This window comes from Grus americana, chromosome 3 (assembly GCF_028858705.1).
Source record: "Grus americana isolate bGruAme1 chromosome 3, bGruAme1.mat, whole genome shotgun sequence".
Taxonomy (NCBI): Eukaryota; Metazoa; Chordata; class Aves; order Gruiformes; family Gruidae; genus Grus; species Grus americana.
The window spans coordinates 12520895-12545219 of NC_072854.1; the positions used below are offsets into that span (position 1 = coordinate 12520895).

A 24325-nucleotide genomic window follows, 5' to 3' on the forward strand; every position below is an offset into this window, starting at 1 on the left:
ACGCACCGCCCCAGCGGCCGCTCCGCCCCCTGGAAAATGGCGGGCGCACGGAAACGGCCCTTCGGGTCGGGGGCCAGAGCGCGCAGGCGCTGCGCCCCGCGGCGGCTCTTCCGTCGCTCCCGGGTGGCTTCACTGCTCCTTGTTTCGGTTTTCGTGCTGCGCGGGGCTCGGGACCTTTCCGGGGTCTGAGCTTGCAGCGGTTCTAACGGCCCTACCGGCGCTGAGGAGAGGTAGGATGAGGGGCGGGCTGACCCGTGTGGGGTGTGGGGGCCCCTGGCGGTGGGTGCTGCTGTGGCCGGGCGCGCTTCTGCTCCGGGAGCGGGGGGCGGCTGGGAGGAAGGGAGATCGGTCGCAGGGTATCGACAGCGTCTGCCCCCGCCCCGGCGCGATGTGTCAGGGCAGCACCGGGCCGGGTCGGGCCGGGAGCTCCGCGCCCCGCCGCGCTGATCCTGCCCGCACCGCGGCGGCTTTCGCAGGTGATGGCTTTGCGGGGCGCGTCAGCAGTCGGAACTGTTTGGTGTCACCCGCTGCCCGGCATGATTGCTGTGCCTGGTGCGAGGGCTCCCAAGGTAGGGGGGGAAGCGGCTAAGGACCGGGGACCGGCTGCCGCCGGGGCTTTCCAGCCGCTAAGGGACCGGTGTCGCTTCTCAGGGGGATGAGTAGGTCCTTCCAGGTCGTCCGAAGAAACTGTAGGGCCAAGCAAGAGATAACCGTGGGATTGGAGGTGCGGGGGGGGGGGATTGCTGTCCCCTCTTTCCTTTGTCTCTCCTTATAACGGAGATGGAGCTGCCTTCTGTGTTGCTGTTAGACAGTGCTTTTCCAGTGTCTGGGTGGGGTGGTATAGGCCTCTTGGGCATTGGCGGTGAATATATTTGGAGCGAAGTTGTGAATGTCAGAGTCAGGTAGTCTAACATGGGATATCTGGCTCGGATAGCCCCTAAAAATATACGGCACTCCTCTGCTGTGTATGAAGCTAGGCTTCTGATTTCAGTCCTCTGAAACATGCGCCTTTTAAGTACAACAGACAGTGAATGTACCTGTCCTTCATTATTACAAACCGCTAGACTTAATTTGTAATTTATTTATCACTATCTTTGTGTTGGTTTAAACAAACATAGTGTGCTATACATCAGCAGAAGTCCATAACTCTTTTCTTCCTCTTCTCCCACCCTGTGCTTCCTCCTGTATTTTGCATTCATCCCACCATAGATCTGCTCTGATGACTTTTCTCTACCTCTGTTTTGCTAGCTGGACACAAGGCAGTCCAGGGTTGTAGCTGGTCTGGGTGCACAGTGGTTAAAGCAGATGTTTTGAGTGGCAGCTGCTTCCTACCTTACACAAATGATAGGCCAACGTAGGGCTGCTAGAAAGCCAGTGGAATGGTTTTAGTGGCTGTAGGTTGGTTTTATCTGCTCTCGTTGAGGCCAACTGCGACCAGCCAGGTAGGGAAACGGGAAAAAAATTGTAGAACTGCATTGCAATGAAAACTGGAAAGTTTAATTAAGTTGGAACATGGGTGGGCATCAGTGCAGATTGCTTCCAGTGCATGCAGCCTCTGTTTTCCTGTGCTTTGATGTTAACAGGTCAACTCGGCTGCTTTTCCTTTGCCTTGAATAGTTATTCCCAAACTGTTACAGTCGTGGTAAGTGGTGCTGAGACTGCAATAAGCTATTTTTTCAATTAAAAGTTCATGAAGAAAAATAGAGGTGTCTTGGTGCAAGAGTTTTGGGAGCAATTAATGTAAATAAAGGAACTTTTTCTGTCAAAAATGTCAGGGTGATTGTATTGGGTTTGTGTGGCAAGGGTTTGGTAGTGGAGGGACTACAGGGGTGGCTTCTGTGAGAAGCTGCTAAAAGCTTCCCCCACGTCCGACAGAGCCAATGCCAGCCAGCTCCAAGATGGACTCGCTGCTGGCCAAGGCTGAGCCCATCAGCGACAGTGGTAGCACCTCTGGGATAGCAGAGTTAAGAAGGAAAAAAAAAAAAGGAGCAGTAGCTTTTGCAACCAGAGGAAGAAGATGTGAGAAACTCTGCAGGCACCCAGGTCAATGAAGAAGGAGGGGGAGGAGGTGCTCCAGGCGCCGGAACAGAGATTTCCCTGCAGCCCGTGGAGAAGACCATGGTGAGGTAGGCTGTTCCCCTGCAGCCCATGGAGGTTAATGCTGGAGCAGATACCCACCTGCAGCCTGTGGAGGACCCCATGCCGGAGCAGGTGGAGCCACCTCAAGGAGGCTGTGACCCCGTGGGAAGCCCATGCTGGAGCAAGCTTCTGGCAGGGTCTGTGGCCCTGTGGACAGAGGAGCCCAGGCGGAGCAGGATTGCTGGCAGGACTTGTGACCCCGTGTGGGACCTACGCTGGAGCAGTCTGTTCCTGAAGGTCTGCACCCCATGAGAGAGACCCACGCTGGAGCAGTTCATGAAGAACTGCAGCTTGTGGGAAAGTCTCACATTGGAGAAGTTCATGGAGAAGTCTCCCCTAAGAGGGACCTCGCACTGGAGCAGGGGAAGAGTATGAGGAGTCCTCCCCCTGAGGAGGAAGGAGCAGCAGAGACAACGTGTGATGAACTGACCACAACCTCCATTCCCCGTCCCTCTGTGCCGCTGAGGTGGAGGAGAGAGAAAAATGGGGAGTGAAGTTGAGCCTGGGAAGAAGGGAGGGGTGGTGGTGGTGGGTAATATTTTAATGTTTGGTTTTATTTCTCATTACTCTGTTTTCTTGGTAATAAATTGGATTAATTTTTTCTAAGTTGTTTCTGTTTTGCCCATGACGGTAATTAGTGAACGATCTTTCCCTGTCCTTATCTAGACCCATGAGCTTTTTGTTATGTTTTCTCTCCCCTGTCCAGTTGAGGAGGGCAGTGATAGAGCGGCTTTGGTGGGTACTTGGCCTCCAGCCAGGGTCAACCCACCACAGTGATCTAAAGATAAAACTCAAATGTATGTGTCATTGTCTAGGAGTGTTTATTTTTTAATGTTGATTATTTCTTCCTTTAGCTTTTCAAGCTTTGTTTCGTGCGAAGTCTTACTAGTGGATTCCTTGTTGCTGCAGTCAGTTTCTCTTTCCTTTTGGCTTTTCTGTATTCATTGTAGGTATTACATCTGCTGGTACTTGACATAATAATTTCTGAGGCTACTTCAGTAAAGTTTGCTTGCAGTTTCAGTTAAGTTTTGTTTGCAGTACTAGCTCTTCAAGAGTTCCAGGGTGCAGACTGTTCTGTCCTTTGCCTTTGTTACACTTAGATTAATTGAGCGAGTTTTCTTCTAGGTTATTTTGTTCTGTTTTCCACTCTTACACTCTCTTTTTCTTAAATGTCCAAGTGGTATAGCGATGGAACTCATAGCCCTGATCTTTAGTTCAGACATTAATAGTTACAACATTTAAATCTTGTCTTGTCTTTTCTTTTCTTTCTAGAGAGAGATTTCAGTGGAACAGTAGATTGAATGAATGCTTGTCTTCATGTTTGGGTGATGGATAAATTCCAAGAGCAGACAATCAACTCTTTCCTGGTCTGAGTAATTTAAACATAAAGACATATTTATGTAGGAAATCGAAAGTAGCATAGCAAAAGGTATGTAACTGAATCATGAAGTGTATTTGCTCCTTGGTTTCTGTGTGTATGGTGTTAAACTACATAACATAAAATGGAGATGACAGAGTCCCTGTAAATACTTAATGGGCATAATAATAATAATCCAGTATTTGATTTGAAATCCCTGCCATACAAAATTATTGCAAGAATGTTGGATGGGAAGTTCATGGCATTTCTGCATTTGCTTTAAATTTTGTTCATTGCACTTAATGGAAAGAGATGCATGTTACATTTTCTTTATCATTTAGATGCTGTGTCAAAGAAAATTAATGAGGGAATTAGTAGACACTGTATTTTATAAAACAGTCAATGAATATCTAGAATAGAAATTAAGTAATCTTTGTAATGATGTAACAAATTTTAATGTCTGTGGTGTTTTGTATAATAAACGCTAGCCTCTGTGATGCTTGGTAGTATGAGCTACCTGACCTTCTGTCAGTTGAAATCAGGCTATAGTTTGACCAGAACATTAAGCTGGCACAAGTAAAAGAAGCTGCTCAAAGAAGCACTCTTTCTCCAGTGACCCAAATGTACAGGTCTGCATGGTGAAATGGTTGGGGAACTGTCATGGTTTAACCTGGCTGGCAGCTAAAACAACCACACAGCCATTTGCTCACTCCCTCTCTTCCCCCGCAGTGGGACTGGGGAGAGAATTGGGGGCGGGGTGGGGGAAGTAGAACTTGTGGGTTGAGATAAAGACAGTTTAATATGACAGAAAATTAAGATAATAATAATGATAAAAGATTATACCAAACAAGTGATGCACAGCACAATTGCTTGCCACCCACAGACCACCAATGCCCAGATAGTTCCCACGCTGTGATCTAAACTCCCAGCCAGCTTCCCCCAAGTTATATACTGAGCATGACGTCACATGGTATGGAATATCCCTTTGGCCAGTTTGAGTCCAGCTGTCCTGGCTGTGTCCCCTCCCAGCTTCTTGTGCTCCTTGCGGGTGGGGCAGTATGAGATGCTGAAAAGTTTAGTGTAGACGTTGCCTAGCAACAACCAAAATATCAGTGTGTTATCAACATTATTCTCATCCTAAATCCAAAACATAGCACTATACCTGCTACTAGGAAGAAAATCAACTCTGTCCCAGCCAAAATGACAACAGGAGCTTAATCTCCTTTAAAAAGAAAAAAGGTTTTTTGCCCGGATTAATCTTCAGTAGAATCAGTGCCTCAAGACAGTTTGTTACTCTGCTGCATAAAGAGCTGCCTGAACTCAGGGGGTTGAGACAAAAACAGAAGAGGCAGAGGGAGAAAAAACTGCTCCTCTCCATTGCAGCACTAGTTCTTATGACTAAGGTTGTAATTCAGCAGTCTTTATTTCAATGAGTTCTCTGTAGATTCTTCAAGTTATTAATCTTAAAACATGTAAAGAGAAAATGGGGAGCAAGACCCACGGAGAAGCTCTTGGAGGGCCCAAGGGCTTTAACAAGGGGCTCCCATGGGGCCCTGAGGCTGTGTATTGTGCAGCTGGAACAGCTGTGTTGATCCACCCGGCTTTCTCACAGACCATGTCATCTCCCCCGCAGGACACAGGAGAAAACGTTAGGAACTGTTAGGCTGACCTGCCTGCCTTTTCTCCTGGATTGTCCCATCTGTCCTGTGGGGCAAGGAGGCAGTCACTCGCTAAATGTGCCTGTGACTAGAAGTATTCTAGTGTCCAAGCCCCCCATGTGTTGTCTCCATACAGTCAATTTGGTCTGAAACCATGACACATGTTATCAACTTCGGACGAGCAATGTCTCTAATGCTGGGCATTCTTTCCTTTCCTGCACCCCACCCCATTTTTTAAAAAATATTATTTTTATTTATTTATTTTTATAAATAACCTCAGCCTACTCTTAGGCCATGTGTCATGCAGTGATCTTTCTATAACAGTGGATATTAATTACATTTAATGCCTCTGAATTTTGCTCAAAATGGTGAGATGCATTTAAGTTGGTTGCCATCTTTCCTAGAAGGGAGATCTTGATTAAATTCTAGTAAACAAAGTTGTCTGAGTAGGATAACTCAACTCCACTACTAACCAAAAACAATTCTAGCAAATATCCCAAGGTCTAATGTACCAAGGAAAACAGAATCAAGGTTGATTTAATTGTTAATCAGCAAACAAGTTCAGTTTGATTAGAATAATGAAGTTGTGTTTCTTTTGTTCTATTACAACTTCTTCATAGTAAGCTTAGGCTTAAATTCACTGAGATTTCAGTTCTGAAAAAGTATTTGTTTGTTGCAACATTTGCTATGATCTTAGTATTTCTTTTACCAAATAAATTGCTCTATGTGTGCTATCATCTGTAGATATGTTTTCATCTAGAAGACTGAAACCTACAATCTTTCATTACTTTCATTTTTCAGTACTCATGGGTAAGAGAAAGGAAGAAAGTATTTCAAAGCCCAGATCCCATAAAAGGCAGAGACAAGAATACACAGATGAACATAGTGATGAGTCTAATGAAGAAGAAAATTCACAGTTATCAGCTGATAGTAATTTCTCTTCACTGTCCGTAAGTTGTTTAAAAAGTTGTGGGGGGAGAGATATAAGAAAAAGTTGACATAAAAAAGTTCTGTGCTTTTGATTGACGTTGAAATAAATGTTTTGCGTGTAGGCTTCAGTGGAACCAATATAAAAGAAGCTAGAGGTAATGTCTGTGATGAAGACTTCTGCATTCTTACCTTGAGTCATGTAGTTGTAACAGTTGATCATAAAATAACAGTTTTCTGGTTTTATAGAATGAATACTACTGACGTTGTCAAATAGCCAAATACAGGAAACGGATTTTGTTTGATAGAAGTATGGTATATTTGGTTTATGGTTGCAGTAAAAGTAGAGAAAATATTTAGAAAACAAATTATTTACTAGAATAAGTATCAAATACTTGTTTGTTTTGCATAGCTGATACTTTCAAATGACTGAAAAGAGCTAGTGTTTAAAATACTTATTTTGATGGAAAACAGGAATACCATTCTTTTCTGCTTTTCTGTAATAGTTAAATTCTAATTTGATGAAGAATTTTTAAAAAATAATTTCTGAGATTGCAGATACTGTCTTGTGTATTGTAAGACACCGTGGCTGATTTTTTTTCATACACAGAAGCATTATTCCTCGCTTCATTTTCTTAAACAGCAGCCGTTCTGTGTCATTGGTTTGTTTATTTTTCCTGAGGACTTTGCTTTCTTAGAAAACATTGCTTTTCTGAAGCACTGGTGATTTCCTGTCAAAGCAATACTTCACCATTTGAACAGTGGGCTGTCCCATTTCTAGTTTCATTTTCTCCTTCCTAATGTAATTTAATTTCCCTCCTTCTAAGCTGTGCTAAGAATTCTCACAAACAGTATTATTTAAGTATTTAAAAAGTCTTTCTATGATGCTCTTTACTGCTCTGACAACTACATAGAATTTATGATCTTAGTGTTTTACACTGTATTAATTATAAGTTAAGGGAGAACTGAAAGTTGCTATGGGTGAGTGATCAGCTTCAGTAACTGTTTTCCTCTTATTTTTGTGTAACTGCTCTGTAGCAAGTAGCTTTTCATAGTGTCATGAAACCCTTCTGATTTCCTTGTAAGTTGTAGCCATTGATGCTTTATATCATACTGTCATTTGAATTCTCATTATATTTAAGATAGATAAACTGTATCTCATTAAAATGCATACATAACACCAGTTTTAATTGTTAATCCTTTAGACTGTAGGGGAAGTTGGGATAATTGAAAGTATCCAGTTGAAGAACTTCATGTGCCATTCGATGTTGGGGCCTTTTCAGTTTGGATCAAATCTCAATTTTGTTGTTGGAAACAATGGAAGTAAGTAGTAATTGCATCATCTGTTTGTTAAAGAACATTTCTGTTAATAATTTAGAAGATGTAATATTTATTTGAAAAATAATTGCTAGCCATCTTTTAGGAATTGAGATGGATTCACTTTTGGATTTGGGAACCACACAGGTCTATCCCAGTAGTTCAAGGCCGGTGAAAAAGTTAGGTTTTAAATTTGGAGATTTGCAAAAGATAATGTGAATATAAATCTTTTCATAGCTAAATCATATATAAATTACATTTAAACTAAATGTACTCATATGTTCATTATTAAATGCACAGTAATTGTCATGTAGAAACTGTTATAGGAGAAGGCAGTGATACTTATTTATGCAAGTTCACTTCTTTTGGAAAGACAATTTCAAAAATTAAACATAAATTTTGAAAGAAAGCTTAAAAACTTTCAGATAGTTATATACATGGTAATGTGGGTTTGATTTCTTTTGTTGTGTACATGTTTTCTGTATGCTTGTAAAGAAGGGGAAGTTCTTTCTTCCTGAGATAAGACAGCTTGTTGAATGCAAATTGCTAAATAGAAGTAACAGAAGTTTGGTTCAGCATGTTTTGTTTTTTTTTTTTTTTTTAGGGAGAACCTTGGAAATGGCAGATGTTTTTGTAGAGTTATTGCTATTTTATGTTTGTTCAGTAAAGACAGAATTTGGACTTAAGTTCATGAGTACATAAGCAGTCAAACAAAAATCAGTAATAGGGATGAACTGGGTAAAGAGTTACAAGAACTTCTTTTTAAAAATAGTTCAATGCTTCTATTACAGGTGGAAAAAGTTCTGTATTAACTGCTCTTATTGTTGGACTTGGTGGAAAAGCCACTGCAACTAATAGAGGTTCCTCATTAAAAATGTTTGTACGAGATGGAGAGACGTAAGTAAAATTTTTTTTAGTTTCAAGGTTGAACATGTTGTTTAGTGATTGTGATTTTCAGGTTAGCTGATCAATTTTCTGTTCATCTTTGTTTTCTCTGTTCTTTTATTGGATCTACCAGATTTGAATAGGAAGCATAACACTGAAGAGATCGTATTTAGAGAAAAAGCCCTTCAAACTGCAAACAAAAACTACATTAGAAATTTTACCAGTAATTAGTATACTATTATCGCTGAACTAGCTAACATAGTGATATGTCCTGCATATTGCCCAGTTCTTGTGTATTACTTCCATGATGGACTTGAATATCCTATAGGAGGATTGAGTTCATTAGAAAAAAATAGGAAACTAGTTACCATTGTGAGGTTAATTCTTTTTCTGTGTTCCCGGTGACATCAATGAGTATACAATATAAAGACCTTGACATACAGGTGGATTATTAAACATGCAGGAAGTGGATTCATGTCTGCTGCAAGAGTTGGGGTAACATGTTTAGGGGAATCAATAAAAAGATAGTAGAGGAGGTTTAAAAGTTTACATTTACGTAAAGCTGTAACTCAGACCCCCAGGCTTTTCCTTTCAGAGGTGCTTGGAGTAAAATCGTTGGGAATACCTGCCTTATGTATGATAACTTTATGTTTCAGCATTCACTTGAGAAACAGAAAATACAAATTCTGAACTGAAACCACACCTCATCTTTTCTAGAAGAACGCCTTAAGCATTCTGTTATATTTTGGTTAGGGATGGCTGTAGAAGCTAAGCAACTGTTTGCTCCAGAAGCCAGTTTGGGAACAGGAGAACAACCAAAAAGCAACTTGATTCTGCAACCTAAAGATGTGGGCACTCAGATGGGAAGGGAGGGTGGGGGAAATCTGCTGTCACAACTCTTTGCTTTTGGCATGTGATTTATCTGAAGCAAAGAAGGTGTAAACAGGTCAGTGTATGGCAGCCTTCCTGGCCATGTGTCTCCAATGCTGTTTTGGCTCACACAGCATAAATGTATCTTGTTCCAATTGGTACTATGACTGACTTCCAGTTGTGACCTGTACAAGACATGACAATTTTGGTGGGAAACCAGAATGTTCTAATTTTTTTTTTCTGTAGATTTGGAACTTATTTTAGTTGTATTTTTATTACTTTTATGTTTTAGTTCTGCAGATATTTCCATAACATTGCGAAACCAAGGTAGAGATGCATTTAAACCAGAAGTGTATGGTGGCTCTATTATTGTGAATCAGCACATTAATCTGGATGGAAGCAGAAGTTACAAACTGAAAAGCAAATCTGGTTGGTGGTAGTTTGTTTTGTTCTCAGTCATAGAAGCTCTTCAAATGTTTTCAATGCTTTAATGCCTTCATGTTAGTACAGGATGATGTTTCTCATTTCATTCATCCCTCAAGGATGATGATGTCCATTTTTTTGCATTTAGCTTAGAATATTGTAGCATGTCAAAAGCAGTTGTGTCGGGTTCTGCATGATGTGAGGTCATACAGTATTTGTCTATGAAAATCTGCTGGCATGATGAGGCTGAACATGGTTTTTAGTCTTTTTGAGTTTTTGTTGAATTTGCTGATTTACCTAAATTCTGTCACAGAGGGTTTATAAGGCAAAGACGGACTGTAATTAGATGTCTTTCTGTACAAATGCAAATATATTGGAACCAATGTTTCTCATTTCAGACTAAATGTTTGTTACAAAAGCACTATTTAATTTTTTTATATTTACTAAGAACCACTAGATTGAACAAAAGGCTAGGCCGTTGTATGTCTCTCTACTTTGGACCTATTGATATTTTTCCTTTCTTTTTTTACCATTAGGAACCTTAATTTCTTCAAAGAAAGAGGAACTCATAGGAATACTGGATCACTTTAATATACAGGTAATGGTTATAGTGTTTAAATTCTGTCCAGTTTAAGACATCAGCATGTGATGGTACAATTCTTCAAATAAAAAGCAGTGTTCCATTTTGTTAAATGAAAGAGGTTCACCTCTTCTGTGTTCTTTCAAGATCAAATGCAATGGCAAAAGAAAATTGAAATTTACACCTCAAACAATGCAGAATAAGATTCTGTCCCAGACAGATAAGTTTTTGCTGTCATCTGTGAGCCGTAGGTCATGTATCCTGTTAATGAAAGTCTTGGCATAAGTAGGTTTCTTTCATCCTGGAGCTTTTTTTTTTCCTGCTCATTATTTCAGTTTTTGCTGTTGCAGAAATTCGAGTGTGGTTTTGCTGCTTAAGTGATTAAGGAAAGATCAGGTAGTACACATGAAGTTTAAAACATTCAACATATTCAGCCTTTCAAATAATTTAAAGTTCTATTAGTATGTATTGATTTTATTATGTGGAAACTTCCATAATAATATATGGGGCGATTAATTGCATTTAATGCAATACTTTGATCAATTAAATAATGAGAAATTAAGCAGTATTGGCTAAATCTTCTAATTGTAATCTTGTTAAATAAATGGGAAAAAAAAAAAGCACAGTCTTTCTAGAAGTCAGTTATCCGCCTGGAAACAGTTCCTTAGTTGTCCTGGTTCTAATTTGTACTTGATGGAGTTGGATTTTTTAAATTTTTTGTTTGATTGTTGTTTTTTTTATTTTGTTTAAAAAAAAAGGATGAGAGGAGTAGAAGTCTTAATTCTGGATCTGCTTCTCTCAGGTTATTACTGAATTGCTGGGCATACGTCAGAGAGATGGCTTGCTTACTTTGGTGAATATGGCCAGCAGGTCGAGGGAGGTGATTCTGCCCCTCTGCTCCACTCTCGTGAGACCCCACCTGGAGTACTGCATCCAGCTCTGGGCGCTCCAGTACAAGAAGGACATGGAGCTGTTGGAGAGAGTCCAGAGGAGGGCCAGGAACCTGATCAGAGGGCTGGAGCACCTCTGCTATGAGAACAGGCTGAAAGAGGTGGGGTTGTTCAGCCTGGAGAAGAGAAGGCTCCAGGGAGACCTTATAGCAGCCTTCCAGTACCTAAAGGGGCCTACAGGAAAGCTGGAGGAGGGCTGTTTACAAGGACATGGAGTGATAGGAGCCTTAAGCTGTAGGAGGGTAGATTTAGATTAGATGTTAGAAAGAAATTCCTTACTGTGAGGGTGGTGATGCACTGGAACAGGTTGCCCACAGAGGTGGTAGATGCCCCATCCCTGGAAACATTCAAGGTGTGGTTGGGCTTGGCTCTGAGCAACCTGATCTAGTTGAAGATGTCCCTGCCCATGGCAGGGGTGTTGGACTAGATGACCTTTAAAGGTCCCTTCCAACCCAAACTATTCTATGATTCTATGCAGTTACTTAAGAACTTTTTTACTTCAAAGAAAGTGAAAGTAATTTATTTTTACAGGTAGATAATCCTGTGTCTGTTTTAACCCAAGAGATGAGTAAGCACTTTTTACAGTCTAAAAATGAAGGTGACAAGTACAAGGTAAGAAAAATCATTTAACATTTTGATTAAACGTTAAAATACTGATTTCAGATTTTTAGAGGTGGCATTTGGAGGGGGAAAAGAAATCAGAATTCTTAATTTTAATGACTTGTTGTGGGTTAACTCAAGTAGTCAACAAAGCACCACACAGCCACTCGCTCACTTCCCTTCCCTGCTGCTCCCCATTTGGGATGGAAGAAGAGGAAGGGAAGAATAAAAGCAGGAAAATTTGCAAGTTGAGTTAAAAATTGGTTAAGAAATGAAGGAAAAGCTGGAAGAAGAGAAAGCAAGCAAAACAGAACAAAATATGCAAAGGCAATCACTCACCACCTCCCATGGGTAGACCGATGCCTAGCCAGTTCCCAAGCTGAAGATGGCTAACCCCGCCAAACCCTCTCCTCTCCCTTTTTATTGCTGAGCATGACTGTGCTGACTTTGGGATAAAGTTAATTTTCTCCATAGCAGCTAGCATGGGGCTGGGGTTTGGATTTGTGCTGAAAACAGTGCTGATAACACAGGGATGGTTTCGTTACTGCTGAGCAGTGCTTACACAGAGCCAAGGCCTTTTCTGCTCCTCACACCACCCCACCAGCAAGTAGGCTGGAGGTGCACAAGGAGTTGGGAGGGGACACAGCTGGGACAGCTGACCCCAACTGACCAAAGGGATATTCCATACCATATGATGTCATGCTTAGCATATAGAGCTGGGGGAAGAAGAAGGAAGGAGGGGACATTATCCCAACCCATGAATTTTCTCACTTTTACTTTTTCGATTCCCCCATCCCTCCATGGGGGAGTGAGCGAGCGGCTGTGTGGTGCTTAGTTGCTGGCTGGGGTTAAACCATAACTATGATGTTTTATGGGACAGGATGTCTCTTTGGTTAGTTGGGGTCATCTGCCTGGTTGTAACCCCTCCCAACCTCTTGCACACCCCACCAGTGTATTCACTGGGAGGGCAGAGTGAGAAGCAAAGGAGGCTTTGATGCTGTACAAACACTGTTTAGCAACAGCTAAAACATTAGTGTGTTATCAGCGTTGTTTTGGTCACACATCTAAAATACAGCACCATAACAGTTGCTATGAAGAAATTTAACTTCATCCCAGCCAGACCCAGTAGACTATCTGATTGTGGCAGTAATCCACTTGCAAAAACAATTTTTTGACGTTTCTTTTCTCTAGACATTGATAAATTGAAAAATAAAATTAGAACACTGCTGAGTTCATTTTTTCAGAAATACCCCACCAGTTATTTTACTTTGGGTATCATTCAGCATGTGTAGAGGTTGGGATTAGTGGTCTTTCTATGATAATTACTTCACTTCTATGATAATTAGTTCACTTGGATAAGCTGCTGAGTCTGACATGAGCATCTTTTTATTCCTTCTTAGTTTTTTATGAAGGCAACTCAGCTGGAACAAATGAAAGAAGATTATTCATCTATTATGAAAACTAAAGAAAATACATGTGTTCAGATAGAACAGGGAGTAGAGGTATGTAGAAGTTAAAGTAATTATTAGTACAGGTCTGAGCACTGAAATAACTGTAGGAGTTAAACTACATAGTTTTGATTTGATTAGATCTCAATGACATTAAATTTAAAAAAAATCTTTTCAAGATTTCATGTTATATCACAGCTTTTTGCACTAAAGATTGAACCTCTCTTTTTCTCTTTTAATTTTTTTTTCAAGCGTCTTCAAGAACTTAAGCAGCTTTATTATGAAAAAAAAGAACGTTACAAAAGCATTGGGTTTGTGAATGACATGCGAAATCATCTCGAAGATTTGAAACATAAAATGGCGTGGGCAGTGGTAAATGTCTTGTTAAAATATGTTTCCTCATATGAAACGTACTTTAAATTATTCTCAATCTGCTGCAGACTTTCTGGTATATGCTAGTATATGCTTATATTTAGGTGGGTGAAATGGAAAAAGAAATACAGCCAATCAAAGAAGGCATCAGAGCTGAAGAAAGAAATACAGAGAAGTTTGTTCAGAAGGTAGAAGAATGCCAGGTACATATATGGTTTAAACCATATGTCACTCTAGTTTTGGCTTCTTGACTCGTGAATAAAAATAATATTTAAACTATGATTGTCCTTTAGGTTGTAAGCTATTGAAACTGGCCATCTCACTTTTCACAAGCAGTGAAGAACATTCTTATTTGTACACCTTTTTAGCCATGTAAAACTTAGCAGTAACAATTGCATTCCACATTTAATTGGACATTTTATTTTCTGTTGTTTAGTAGGGGGATGTGTGTGTGTGGTTTTCATGCTGATACTTTTGTTTCAGGTAAGGGTTATATTATTTTGACAGGGAATTTGAGATGACTAGCATATTGCTAGCATATACCAGCGAACAGTAATTTAAACTGTTTTATTGTTGAGATTACTTACTTGATGCCTATTTCTCCAAACTTTTTGAATTGGCACTCGTTTTTCATTGACCTCTTTTTTTTTTTAGGTTAAAAAAAATAGTGGTATGTATTTGTTTTACAACTGAGATGTTTTTACTTATGGCCGAACATGTCTGTGTAGTGTTGAAGGAAAATTGTCCAGATACTGGTTTCACTTCTGTCCATATCATGGCACTTGGCCTTTTTGTAGTAAGAGTCCTGTATTTGAGTAAACCATGACTTAGAAAAGAAGACTGCTGCTTACTTCACAGATTTGGTAGTCCGTTGGTTTCCTGAGTATGTTCCTGTATTCATTTTTCTCCTGGCATACCCATAGTGGCAATGACTTTGTTGGGTTTTTTTTAAAACAAAAAACCAGAAATGTGAGATGGGTTATTTTGAGAGATATTTCTTCTGTAGCATTAAGAGGTTTTGAAGAAAATTTTGCTTCATTCTTACTTGTGTATATTTCTGGTTTTGCACCAAAGGTAAAAGTAAATGAAGCAGAAGAAAAGTACAAAGCAATACAAGACAGGTTAATAACAATAAGTGAAGAAGCACAAGCCCTGCATCCTCAGTGTATTTCTTTAAAGGCTGATGTGCAGGCAAGAAGAAAAGCAGTCAATGAAGCTGAGGTAGGCAAAAAGAACTTTCGAAGTTCATAACCAATTTAAAACTTTAATCTTGTCTGTGCTCTACCCATGCATGTGTACTTCTCCATCTGTGTCTAGGCTTCCTGAATCCATAATGCAGTTCAAAAAAAGGTGCAGTTTCCTGCCTGACTTACAAGTAGTTTCTCTTTGGGGGCCATGGGGTTTATATTTTTACACAGGTGTTAAGCTTAGGTCAGAATAAATATGATGCAAGTTAGCTGTGTTATTCCTTTTTCACATTCTTGAAATTCAAGTTATGTTTGTCTGTTTTGATGCAGTTCAGTGTTTATTTACTCAAAACTGTAGTTATTTTTGAAATTATTTCTTGCTTCTGTTTATTGAACTGCTGTATCCTATTTCCTTTATAGGTACTTTATAATCGTTTCAAAACTGAGTTAAAACGTCTAGGAAAAGACGATGAACAGCTACGTAAACGAATTGAAGAACTGAAAAGCAGGTAAATACAGATATAGTGATTATGGTGTATGCTTATTAAGGTATAGGTGTGCAGGGAGTGAGCTCTTCTGATTAATGGGAAAATCTGCCATAAAAGAAAATATTTATTTAAACTTTAGCAGGGTTTGGTTAAGTAAATATTTCTGACCCTGCTTCTTTATATATGAAGATTTTTACTAGAAGGTGGTGAGGTAATTGGGCAGAAACAAGCTTTTCTTTTTTTGTTGGTGATAATATACCTTTTCTAGCTTCCACGGTGGTGCAAAACATACACCTTAAACTAAATTTAATAGGACCGTAACTGGGGATTTATGTGTAATTACAAATAAAAAAATAAATTGATATTTATGCTTCGTAGACCTTGCAAATGTACAGAATCTTAAATATAATTTTCTGATGCATAAATGTTGCGTATGATACAGGTAATAAGACAAAGTTTATGTCACTTATAAATCATCAGTGTAGTTTTAAAATATTGAATTATGGTCTTTTCTAGTGCTAATCAGATTTCAGAGCCTGAAAAATTGGAAAGACAAAGAAAAATCTCACACTTAAGGGAACAGTTAAAGGCATTCCATGATGAAGAAATAATGATTGGTCAACAGGTGGATCAATTTCAGCAGGCTATATATAAGTGTAAGGAAGAACATGCTAGACTTAGGTAAGCTACACTTTTTGAATGTAACTGTTTTCCTTTGTTATAAGAAGCCCCTTATTATGAACCTAGTTTATCTTAGGACTTGCTAAACTTTTGCCTGTGGCACAACATGATTTAATTTAGAAACTTGAAAAACTAAGAAAACCGTTTTGGCATTAATTTAAAGCCTGATATAAAACCATACTGTCAGTTTAATGCCCTTCTTTATTCCTCACGCCATCTGTCCTGTATTTTCTTATCATGCTATGGGCAGACTATGATTTAAATCTTTTCACGTTGTTTTATACACTAGTACATCCTGATATGATGTCACAAGATACATAACACGAGATAAGGAAATAGATACACTTAGGGGTAATTATTGTATCTATACGTAAAGGCAAATTTATAGAGACTTTGAAGCAAGTGGTTCAAATGCCAATTTAGTCTGTACCCGAGCTAGAAAAACAAAGCGCTTGTTGGCTTTGATTTGGAAGCCTGAACTTGAACAATGATTACCAGAGGGAATTGTGGCGGTGTTGTCATTTATTGTCTTAAGAGATTTGAGAATTGTTGCTTATTGCACTTGATGTACTAGTTTAAACATCTTTTATCAATTATTGGAACCAACAGTTATTTTGTGTTCTCTTGAAGACCTTTGTAGAAGACAGTGAAATTGAAGCATATAATGAGAAATAAATTTATTATAAATTGTTACAAAAAAGTCTTGTAAAACTGTTGCAAAGTAGTAATTTCCTTTCTTGCTTTTTTGTCTCATGTTTCTTGAAACTATAAAAATACTGTTGCACATGTGTAGCTAGCTGTACTGTGAAGTATTGAGGTCTTGATACACTGTCCTATTAGTACTTGAAAAATGAGACTTTATTTTAATCAAATTAAGGCTTTATAAGCTGTTGCTACTGAAAAAAATTCTGTTCTCTTAGGAGAGAAGACACTGATACAAAACAAGCACTGGATGCCAAGCAGAAACAGCTGAGAGAGCTGAAAGATAGTAAAACAAATACCTTAAAAAGATTTGGAACACATATTCCAACATTTCTTGAGGCAGTTGAAACAGCCTATAGGCAAGGGCACTTTAAACACAAGCCTGTCGGACCTTTAGGTAAGAATGACTAATGAAAAAGACATATTTTTGCATAGGATTTAATGCATGGCTGTTAATGTAAACAGTGATCTTTTAGACAAACTATTTGTTCTTTAAGGAGCTTCAAATATATCTTTCTTCTGTACTTCCTGGACTAAAGGTTTTATCCTGGTAGGTTATCTTCTGCTTTTGTCCTTTTTATCGCACAAACTAGCTAACATCTACTGTTTTTCTTCATTTTCCAGCTGTTTTTGATAAGGTACTTTAAGTGGTTACAATGGTAAACTTTCAATGCACCCCTCTGGCTCCCCACACCCTCTAAGCATCAGACTACTGTGCTTTGGCTGCTTGTTTCTCGGTGGATAGCACTGTCCAGCTCTTGAACAGATTTTGTTCAATATGTCCAGTGGCTGACTTGCGGGCTTGTCAAACATGAGATGTTTTGTGTGGAGCAGCTCAGAACCAATTGAGATTTTCTTGGAAAGTTTGGTTTCATTAGTTTTTTTGACCAGGTCCAACAATGACTGCTATTTGCAGTTAGTGAATGGGAGTGATGGCTTCAGCATATTCTGGATGTAAGCATAAAGACCAAGTACTTAAGTACTTGGCATTTACTGCATGGTAAGACCGTGCAAACACGTGTGCTACTGAAGACAAGTGATATAACGGAAATCTTCACGTTTAACTTGCAGCGTAGTTGTTCCTCTGCCTTCAGCCTTAAAGCATTAAGTTCTTGATAGGTAATCTTTGCCTTGATATAGTCCTGCTGAGCTGCCATAAAATTGGTACCTTCATGGAAGTTAGTAGTAAACTGTCAAAGATCTTGGAAGAAAATGCAGGCCTCCAGATATGTATAGGTGTATCTATATGTCTGTGTTCTCAGGGTAGCTTGTCAGTTGTGGAGTTTTTTCTCTTTTAGTTAACTTTATTATTTTTTTTCTTCTTGTAAGAAAGGTTTATTTTAGACTCTTAAAAACCCCCATAACAATAAAATAAAAAAACTTGACTGGTAAAAATGCGCTACTGGATGTTCTGTTACGGAACACAATTCCTAAAGCCTTGTCTCTTATGCTTATTTAGGTGCTTTCATTCATCCAAAAGATGCTGAACTGACCTTGGCTATTGAATCTTGTTTAAAGAGCCTAGTTCAGGCATTTTGCTGTGATAATCACAGTGATGAAAGAGCTCTTCAGTTACTGATGTCCAAATATTATCCACATGGATTTAGACCTCAAATAATTGTAAATAAATTTCGGAATACAGTTCATGATGTTAGACACAGGTAAGTTATGTTTTGATTTTTATTGCTTAGCCTTGATGACTGAAATTATTATTAGTTGAAAAGAATTATTTGTAACTTTTTTTTCCTAAAGATCTCATGTGAGCTTTATGAATGGTGGTTTTTCTTCTTTTCTTCAGAGGAGTTCATCATCCAGAATTCCCATCAGTTCTTACAGCACTGGAAATAGATAATGCAGTGGTTGCCAATTGTTTGATTGATGTGAGGGCTATAGAAACTGTCCTGCTGATTAAAGTAAGGCTTTACGCTCCCTTTTGGTCTTTAAAGAAAAATGTTTTCTCTTTGTATGGAGCATACTTCACTGATAGTGTCTGTAATGGATAAAAGAGGTAAAGAAAGATTATTTTATTTTTCTTTTTGCCCCTTGGGGGAGAGGTTGGGACCCTGATGGCTCATTAGACCCCGACTGTATCAGTGATCAGTGTTATAGAGCAGTACGCACACACACTCTTGTACGTTTCCACTGGAGGGCTCCCGGTAAGGCCCTCTTGGCATTCAGTAAACTGTCAGTATCCCACTTCAAACACTGTTTTCTGTCACGGGCGAGACAGAGTAAACTGACAACTCATAGTGGATTTAGATACTAGGATTTATTTAAGAATCAGCAAAGTTAGAGCTTTACTCTTATTTCCACACACTTGGTTGTTTCCCTGACCCTCCCCCCAACACTACCTTCATAGGTCTCAACTTCTGTCCCTGGCAGGGAGGTCGCTGCTGGTCCAGGAAGGTCAGACAGAAAATCTTGTTAGTTCCTGCTGTGCAGCTGCTCGCAGATACCTGTGTGGGCTGTTACTGGCCAAGGTCCCTGGGCATTCCCTGGGATTTGTCTCTACACATCTCTCCCCATGTGTTTCCAGGATATTCCGTGTTTGTTTCTGAGGTGTTCACCACCACCTTTCTGGGCCACTAAGTGGTCTAGTTTCCCATTCTAAATAGTCTATGTGCATGTGACCGGCCTCCTAATTCTGCTGTCTCTGTTACATTTCTATTAATTGATGGGTTCAGCATGTGTCAGTTTTGTGTAGTCCAGGTGTTACCAAAATTTGGAACCAGCCTCTACCAGTTGTACCAATCAACTGGTAGCTAGGTACCAGTTGTAGCTGTAGCAGGCCTGTGTGCGAGAGTTCAAAAACTCCCTTTCAGATATTCAGCCACTCACTCTTACATGAAATTATCAGCCACCTGTTAGCATTCACAGCCTAATTTATTTTTCACCTACCACAACAACCAGAGCCCCTTTGGACTCTGCAGTGTTAATACATTTGAGGTGAGAGAGTGCGTAGAAACACGGTTATGTATGCAGTCTGGTAAAATAAAAAAATAGCAATAATCAGTTATTAAGTAGGATTTGAATGAGGTGACCAGCAACTTCAGTTGAATTAAGATTGCGTACTGTTTTGATAAGAATCTATTTTTTTGATCACCATAAAAACATGTTAATGAACTGTTTTCTGCCATGATATGATTTCTGATCTTAATTGATTTTGATTTTCTGTTACTACTGAAGATACCAGCTCCAGCAGATAAGATTACAGGTAAAATGTTCAAAGATAAAAATAAGATGTATACATCTTTATTTAAAGAAAGCAGGGTATTTATGAGCAGCAGAACTAATGATATTTAATTTTTGTGAATTTTGTGTTTCTTCAAAACCACTTGTCCCAGTTAGTCCTCTGACATTCCTACTGGAAAAGAGGCAGTTTATGCTCTGTCTAGTGCAGAGCTGACTGACTGTTTAGCAAGCATTGCTGTTACTGAATGGGATATTTAACAGTTGAACTTTCTAGGCTTTTTCACAGCAGGAATGCCAGTTCTGTTCTTCCTACTCTGCCTTACCTAACCACTGATTCTCATAATGTAACTATCTTTGAGCCCTAACTGAACAATTTAAACTGAATCTGAAAGAAGTTGAACAGGTATTGTGTGGAAGAAATAATACTTCCTAATGGATAACGTGATTGCCTTGGACAAAAGCACTTGTGACCACTTAGTCTGGTGCTGGCAATATTTTTTTTAATCAGCACATTTCCCCAAACTTTAATTGAATATTGTCTGATATACTTCACAGATTTCTTTAGAAGATTGTTTCCTGTATGTGTATTCCACTTTTCATAGTTAAATATACCTGTGCATAGTGGCCTTTTGGTTACTGATATTTCCCCCCCCCCCCCCTTGGCAAATTATAAGGGACTAATTAGACTATGGAACTTAAGATTTAGATGAATTTCTAATAGAATAAAAGAAATGGGCAGCTAAACTAAGTGGGTGGGGTTTGAGAACATAAATGTCTTATTCAACTAAGAACAGCATATTCTTGACATTATAGATTTTTTCATGTTCTTTCATTACTGTGGTACTTATTTTTCATTACAAATGGAAATTATTTCTGGGTGAGAACTTCTAGACAAGTTTTAAATTGATATCTTTAATTACGGTTGCTTTTCTATTGTTATGATAAGGCCATTGTATTTTTCAGAGTAGCCGTAGAGCTCGTGAAGTAATGCAGTCTAATCGTCCCCCAAAAAATTGTAGAGAAGCTTTCACTGCTGAAGGTGATCAAGTATTTGAAAGACGATATTACTCTTCTGATTACGTCAGACCCAAGTTCCTAAGCAAAGATGTTGAAGCAGATATAAGGTTAGTATCTCATAATAGTGTATTTGTAAAAAGTGTGCTTGTTGACATGAATAGTGGAATTGCATATTTGTCTGTGTATACACTACTCTCCAGACTCTCAATTTTCTTTCTGAGATTTACCCTTCCTTTCTGAGAATTCTGGAAAACCTCTTTATTTCAATGCCTTTTTGTGATAGGTACAATCCTGAGTTGTACCTAGATATTTTTCAGCTTGTGGCATGTAAATCTTGCCCAGCAAGTAGGGATTCACTAGACTGAATACTCCAGGAAATCTACCTACCTTGCTGAAAAAGAGTAGGGAGTCAAAACTGTTTCTTTAAACATCTAATACCTGAACAGTGGTAACATAGTTTACTGCAAAGGAAGCCTGATTTTTTTCAAACCAAAATTCTGCTGACATGCATAGTCCTACTGATTTCAAACTTTGCATCTGTGTTTCCTTAGGCTTTTGACTTCACTCGTGTTAGGTGTCTTTGAACTTGCCTTCCCCCCCCATTTTATTTTTTAGTTGTGGTTTTTTGTCATGACTTTCAAAATGGTAGTTTAAAAAGCCAAACATATTTCAAAGTTTAAAGACTTGACCTGTCACCAAGAAAACTGGTGACAATAGAATTCTTTTCTTTTGAGGCTCAGATTATATTACAGGCATATAAAGTAAATATGTCCTCTTTGGGGATCTGCTTGGCAGAGTACCACAGGATAAAGCCCTGGAGAAAAGAGGGGCCCAAGACAGCTGGTTGGTAATCAAGGATCACCTCCTCCGTGATCAGGAGTGATGCATCCCAAAAAAGAGGAAGTCAGACAAAAACACCAGGAGGCCTGCATGGATGAACGAGGAGCTCCTGGGCAAAGTCAAACACAAAAAGGAAGCCTGCAGAGGGTGACAGCAAGGGCAGGTAGCCTGGGAGGAGTACAGAGAAATTGTCCGAGCAGCCAAGGATCAGGTTAGGAAAGCTAAACCCCTGAGAGAATCAAATCTGGCCAGGGATGTCAATGGCAACAATAAAAGCTGCTGTAGGTCCATCAGTGATAAAAGGAAGACTAGGGAAAATGTGGGTCCTCTCTGGAATGAAACAGGAGACCTGGTTACCCAGGATATGGAGAAGACTGAGGTACTCAACAATTTTTTTGCCTCAGTCTTCACCAGCAGGTGCTCTAACCACACTGCCCAAGCTGCAGAAGGCGAAGGCAGGGACTGGGAGAATGAAGAACTGCCCACTGTAGGAGAAGATCAGGTTCAATACCATCTAAGGAGCCTGAAGATGCATAAGTCCATGGGACCTGATCAGATATACCCACAGGTCCTGAGGGAACTGGCGGATGAAGTTGCTAAAGCCACTCTCCATCATATTTGAGAAGTCGTGGCAGCCTGGTGAAGTTCCCACTGACTGGAAAAGGGGAAACATAACCCCCATTTTGAAGAAGGGAAAAAAGGAAGACCCGGGGAACTACAGGCCAGTCTCACCTCTGTGCCCAGTGAGATCATGGAGCAGATCCTCCTGGAGACTATGCTCAGGTACATGGAAATAAGGAGGTGATTGGTGACAGCCAACATGGCTTCGCTAAGGACAAATCATGCCTAACAAATTTGGTGGCCTTCTACGATGGGGTTACAATGTTGGTGGGTAAGGGAAGAGCAACCGATGTCATCTAACTGGACTTGCGCAAAGAATTTGACACTGTCCCACGCAACACCATTGTCTCTAATTTAGAGAGGCATGGATTTGATGAATGGACCACTCGGTGGATAAGGAATTGGCTGGATGGTCACACTCAAAGAGTTGTCAACGGCTTGATGTCCAAGTGGAGATCACTGATGAGTGGCGTTCCTCAGGGGTTGGTAGTGGGACTGGCACTGTTTAACATCTTTGTCAGCCACATGGACAGTGGGATTGAGTGCACCCTCAGCAAGTTCTAGTGGAGGGTGTCCCTGCCCATAGCAGGGGGCTTGGAACTAGATGATCTTTGAGATCCCTTCCAACCCAAACCATTCTATGATACTATGAAGTTTGCTGACGACACCAAGCTATGTGATGCGGTCAACATACTGGAGGGAAGGGATGCTATCAAGAGGGACCTTGACAAGCTTCACAGGTCAGCCAGTGTGAACCTCATGAAGTTCAACAAGGCCAAGTGCAAGGTCCTGCACATGGGTCAGGGCAATCCTAAGCACAGCTGTAGGTGGGGAGGAGAATGGATTGAGAGCAGCCCTGAGGAGAAGGACTTGGGAGTGTTGGTGGATGAAAAGCTTGACATGAGCCATCAATGTGCGCTTGCAGCCCAGGAAGCCAACCATGTCCTGGGCTGCATCAAAAGAGGTGTGACCAGAAGGTCGAGGGAAGGGATTCTCCCCCTCTACTCTGCTCTTGTGAGACCCCACCTGCAGTACTGCATCCAGCTCTGGGGGCCCCAGTACAGAAGAGACATGGAGCTGTTGGAGTGAGTCCAGAGGAGGGCCATGAAGATGATCAGAGGGCTGGAGCACCTCTCCTGTGAGGACAGGCTGAGAGAGTTGGGGTTGTTCAGCCTGGAAAAGAGAAGGCTCCGGGGAGACCTTACAGCAGCCTTCCAGTACCTGAAGGGGCCTACAGGAAATCTGGAGAGGGACTGTTTACAAGGGCGTGTAGTGATAGGACAAGGAGTGATGGCTTTAAGCTAAAAGAGGGTAGGTTTAGATTAGCTATTAGGAAGAAATTCCTCACTGTGAGGGTGGTGAGGCACTAGAACAGGTTGCCCAGAGAGGTTGTGGAGGCCCCATCCCTGGAAGTGTTCAAGGCCAGGTTGGATGGGGCTTTGGGCAGCATGGTCTAGTGGAGGGTATTCCTGCCCATGGCAGGGGAGTTGGAACTCGATGACCTTTGAGGTTCCTTCCAACCCAGACCATTCTATGATTCTAAATATTTTAATTTTAGGATTAGTAGCTGATAAAATAGACTGAATTCATAGAATCATAGAATGGTTTGGGTTGGAATTGAATGTTAAAAAATTATTTCTGCTAACTCAAAAGTTTTAAATACGTCAGTTAACGGTACTTATTTCATGTCAGTGTATAATGAACTTCAAAGATTATCTTAACTTCCAAAGCGTTACAGGCATTTTGTTACCAATATTGGTATGGGGGAATGATGTAGGCCAGTTAAAAAGGAAAAATGTCTTCCCACCTCCCCCACTTCAGTATTTAGCCTAAAGAAATGGCACATTTTTCTGGAATAGTTTATGCAATTTATTAAACACTGATTCTGGGATCAGACTTAATCAGTCCATTTCATGCATCTGTAGCAAAAGTTGGATTAAACACTTGCATTAAATTTTTTTTTTTTTTTACAGTGATATTAGTAAACCTTCCCCTTTCTTTTGCAGGGATGAAAGACTATCAAAAGTTTTACCATCTATAAATAATAATAAAAAATAGCTTTTTTTTTTTT

The 24325-nt window shown here is 40.0% G+C and overlaps 1 protein-coding gene across 3 annotated transcripts in view; it reads left to right on the forward strand.

Moving 5' to 3' along the window:
* Window positions 1–17: 17 nt before the first annotated feature.
* Window positions 18–24325, forward strand: part of SMC6 (structural maintenance of chromosomes 6) — a 41220-nt gene continuing 16912 nt past the window's right edge. The window contains exons 1-18 of one of the 3 annotated variants that reach the window (XM_054819099.1): window positions 18–230; window positions 3412–3568; window positions 5956–6104; window positions 7287–7404; window positions 8190–8295; window positions 9446–9582; window positions 10113–10174; window positions 11638–11718; window positions 13107–13208; window positions 13407–13526; window positions 13631–13729; window positions 14601–14747; window positions 15134–15222; window positions 15718–15882; window positions 16803–16981; window positions 18044–18245; window positions 18383–18497; window positions 20740–20900. In XM_054819099.1, coding sequence (XP_054675074.1) covers window positions 5961–6104; window positions 7287–7404; window positions 8190–8295; window positions 9446–9582; window positions 10113–10174; window positions 11638–11718; window positions 13107–13208; window positions 13407–13526; window positions 13631–13729; window positions 14601–14747; window positions 15134–15222; window positions 15718–15882; window positions 16803–16981; window positions 18044–18245; window positions 18383–18497; window positions 20740–20900 — 2027 coding nt within the window. In that variant the 5' untranslated portion in view covers window positions 18–230; window positions 3412–3568; window positions 5956–5960. Of the gene's footprint in view, window positions 231–366; window positions 570–3411; window positions 3569–5955; window positions 6105–7286; window positions 7405–8189; window positions 8296–9445; window positions 9583–10112; window positions 10175–11637; window positions 11719–13106; window positions 13209–13406; window positions 13527–13630; window positions 13730–14600; window positions 14748–15133; window positions 15223–15717; window positions 15883–16802; window positions 16982–18043; window positions 18246–18382; window positions 18498–20739; window positions 20901–24325 lie in introns of those variants that run through there. The other 2 variants (XR_008576237.1, XM_054819100.1) reach the window with 2 other exon arrangements.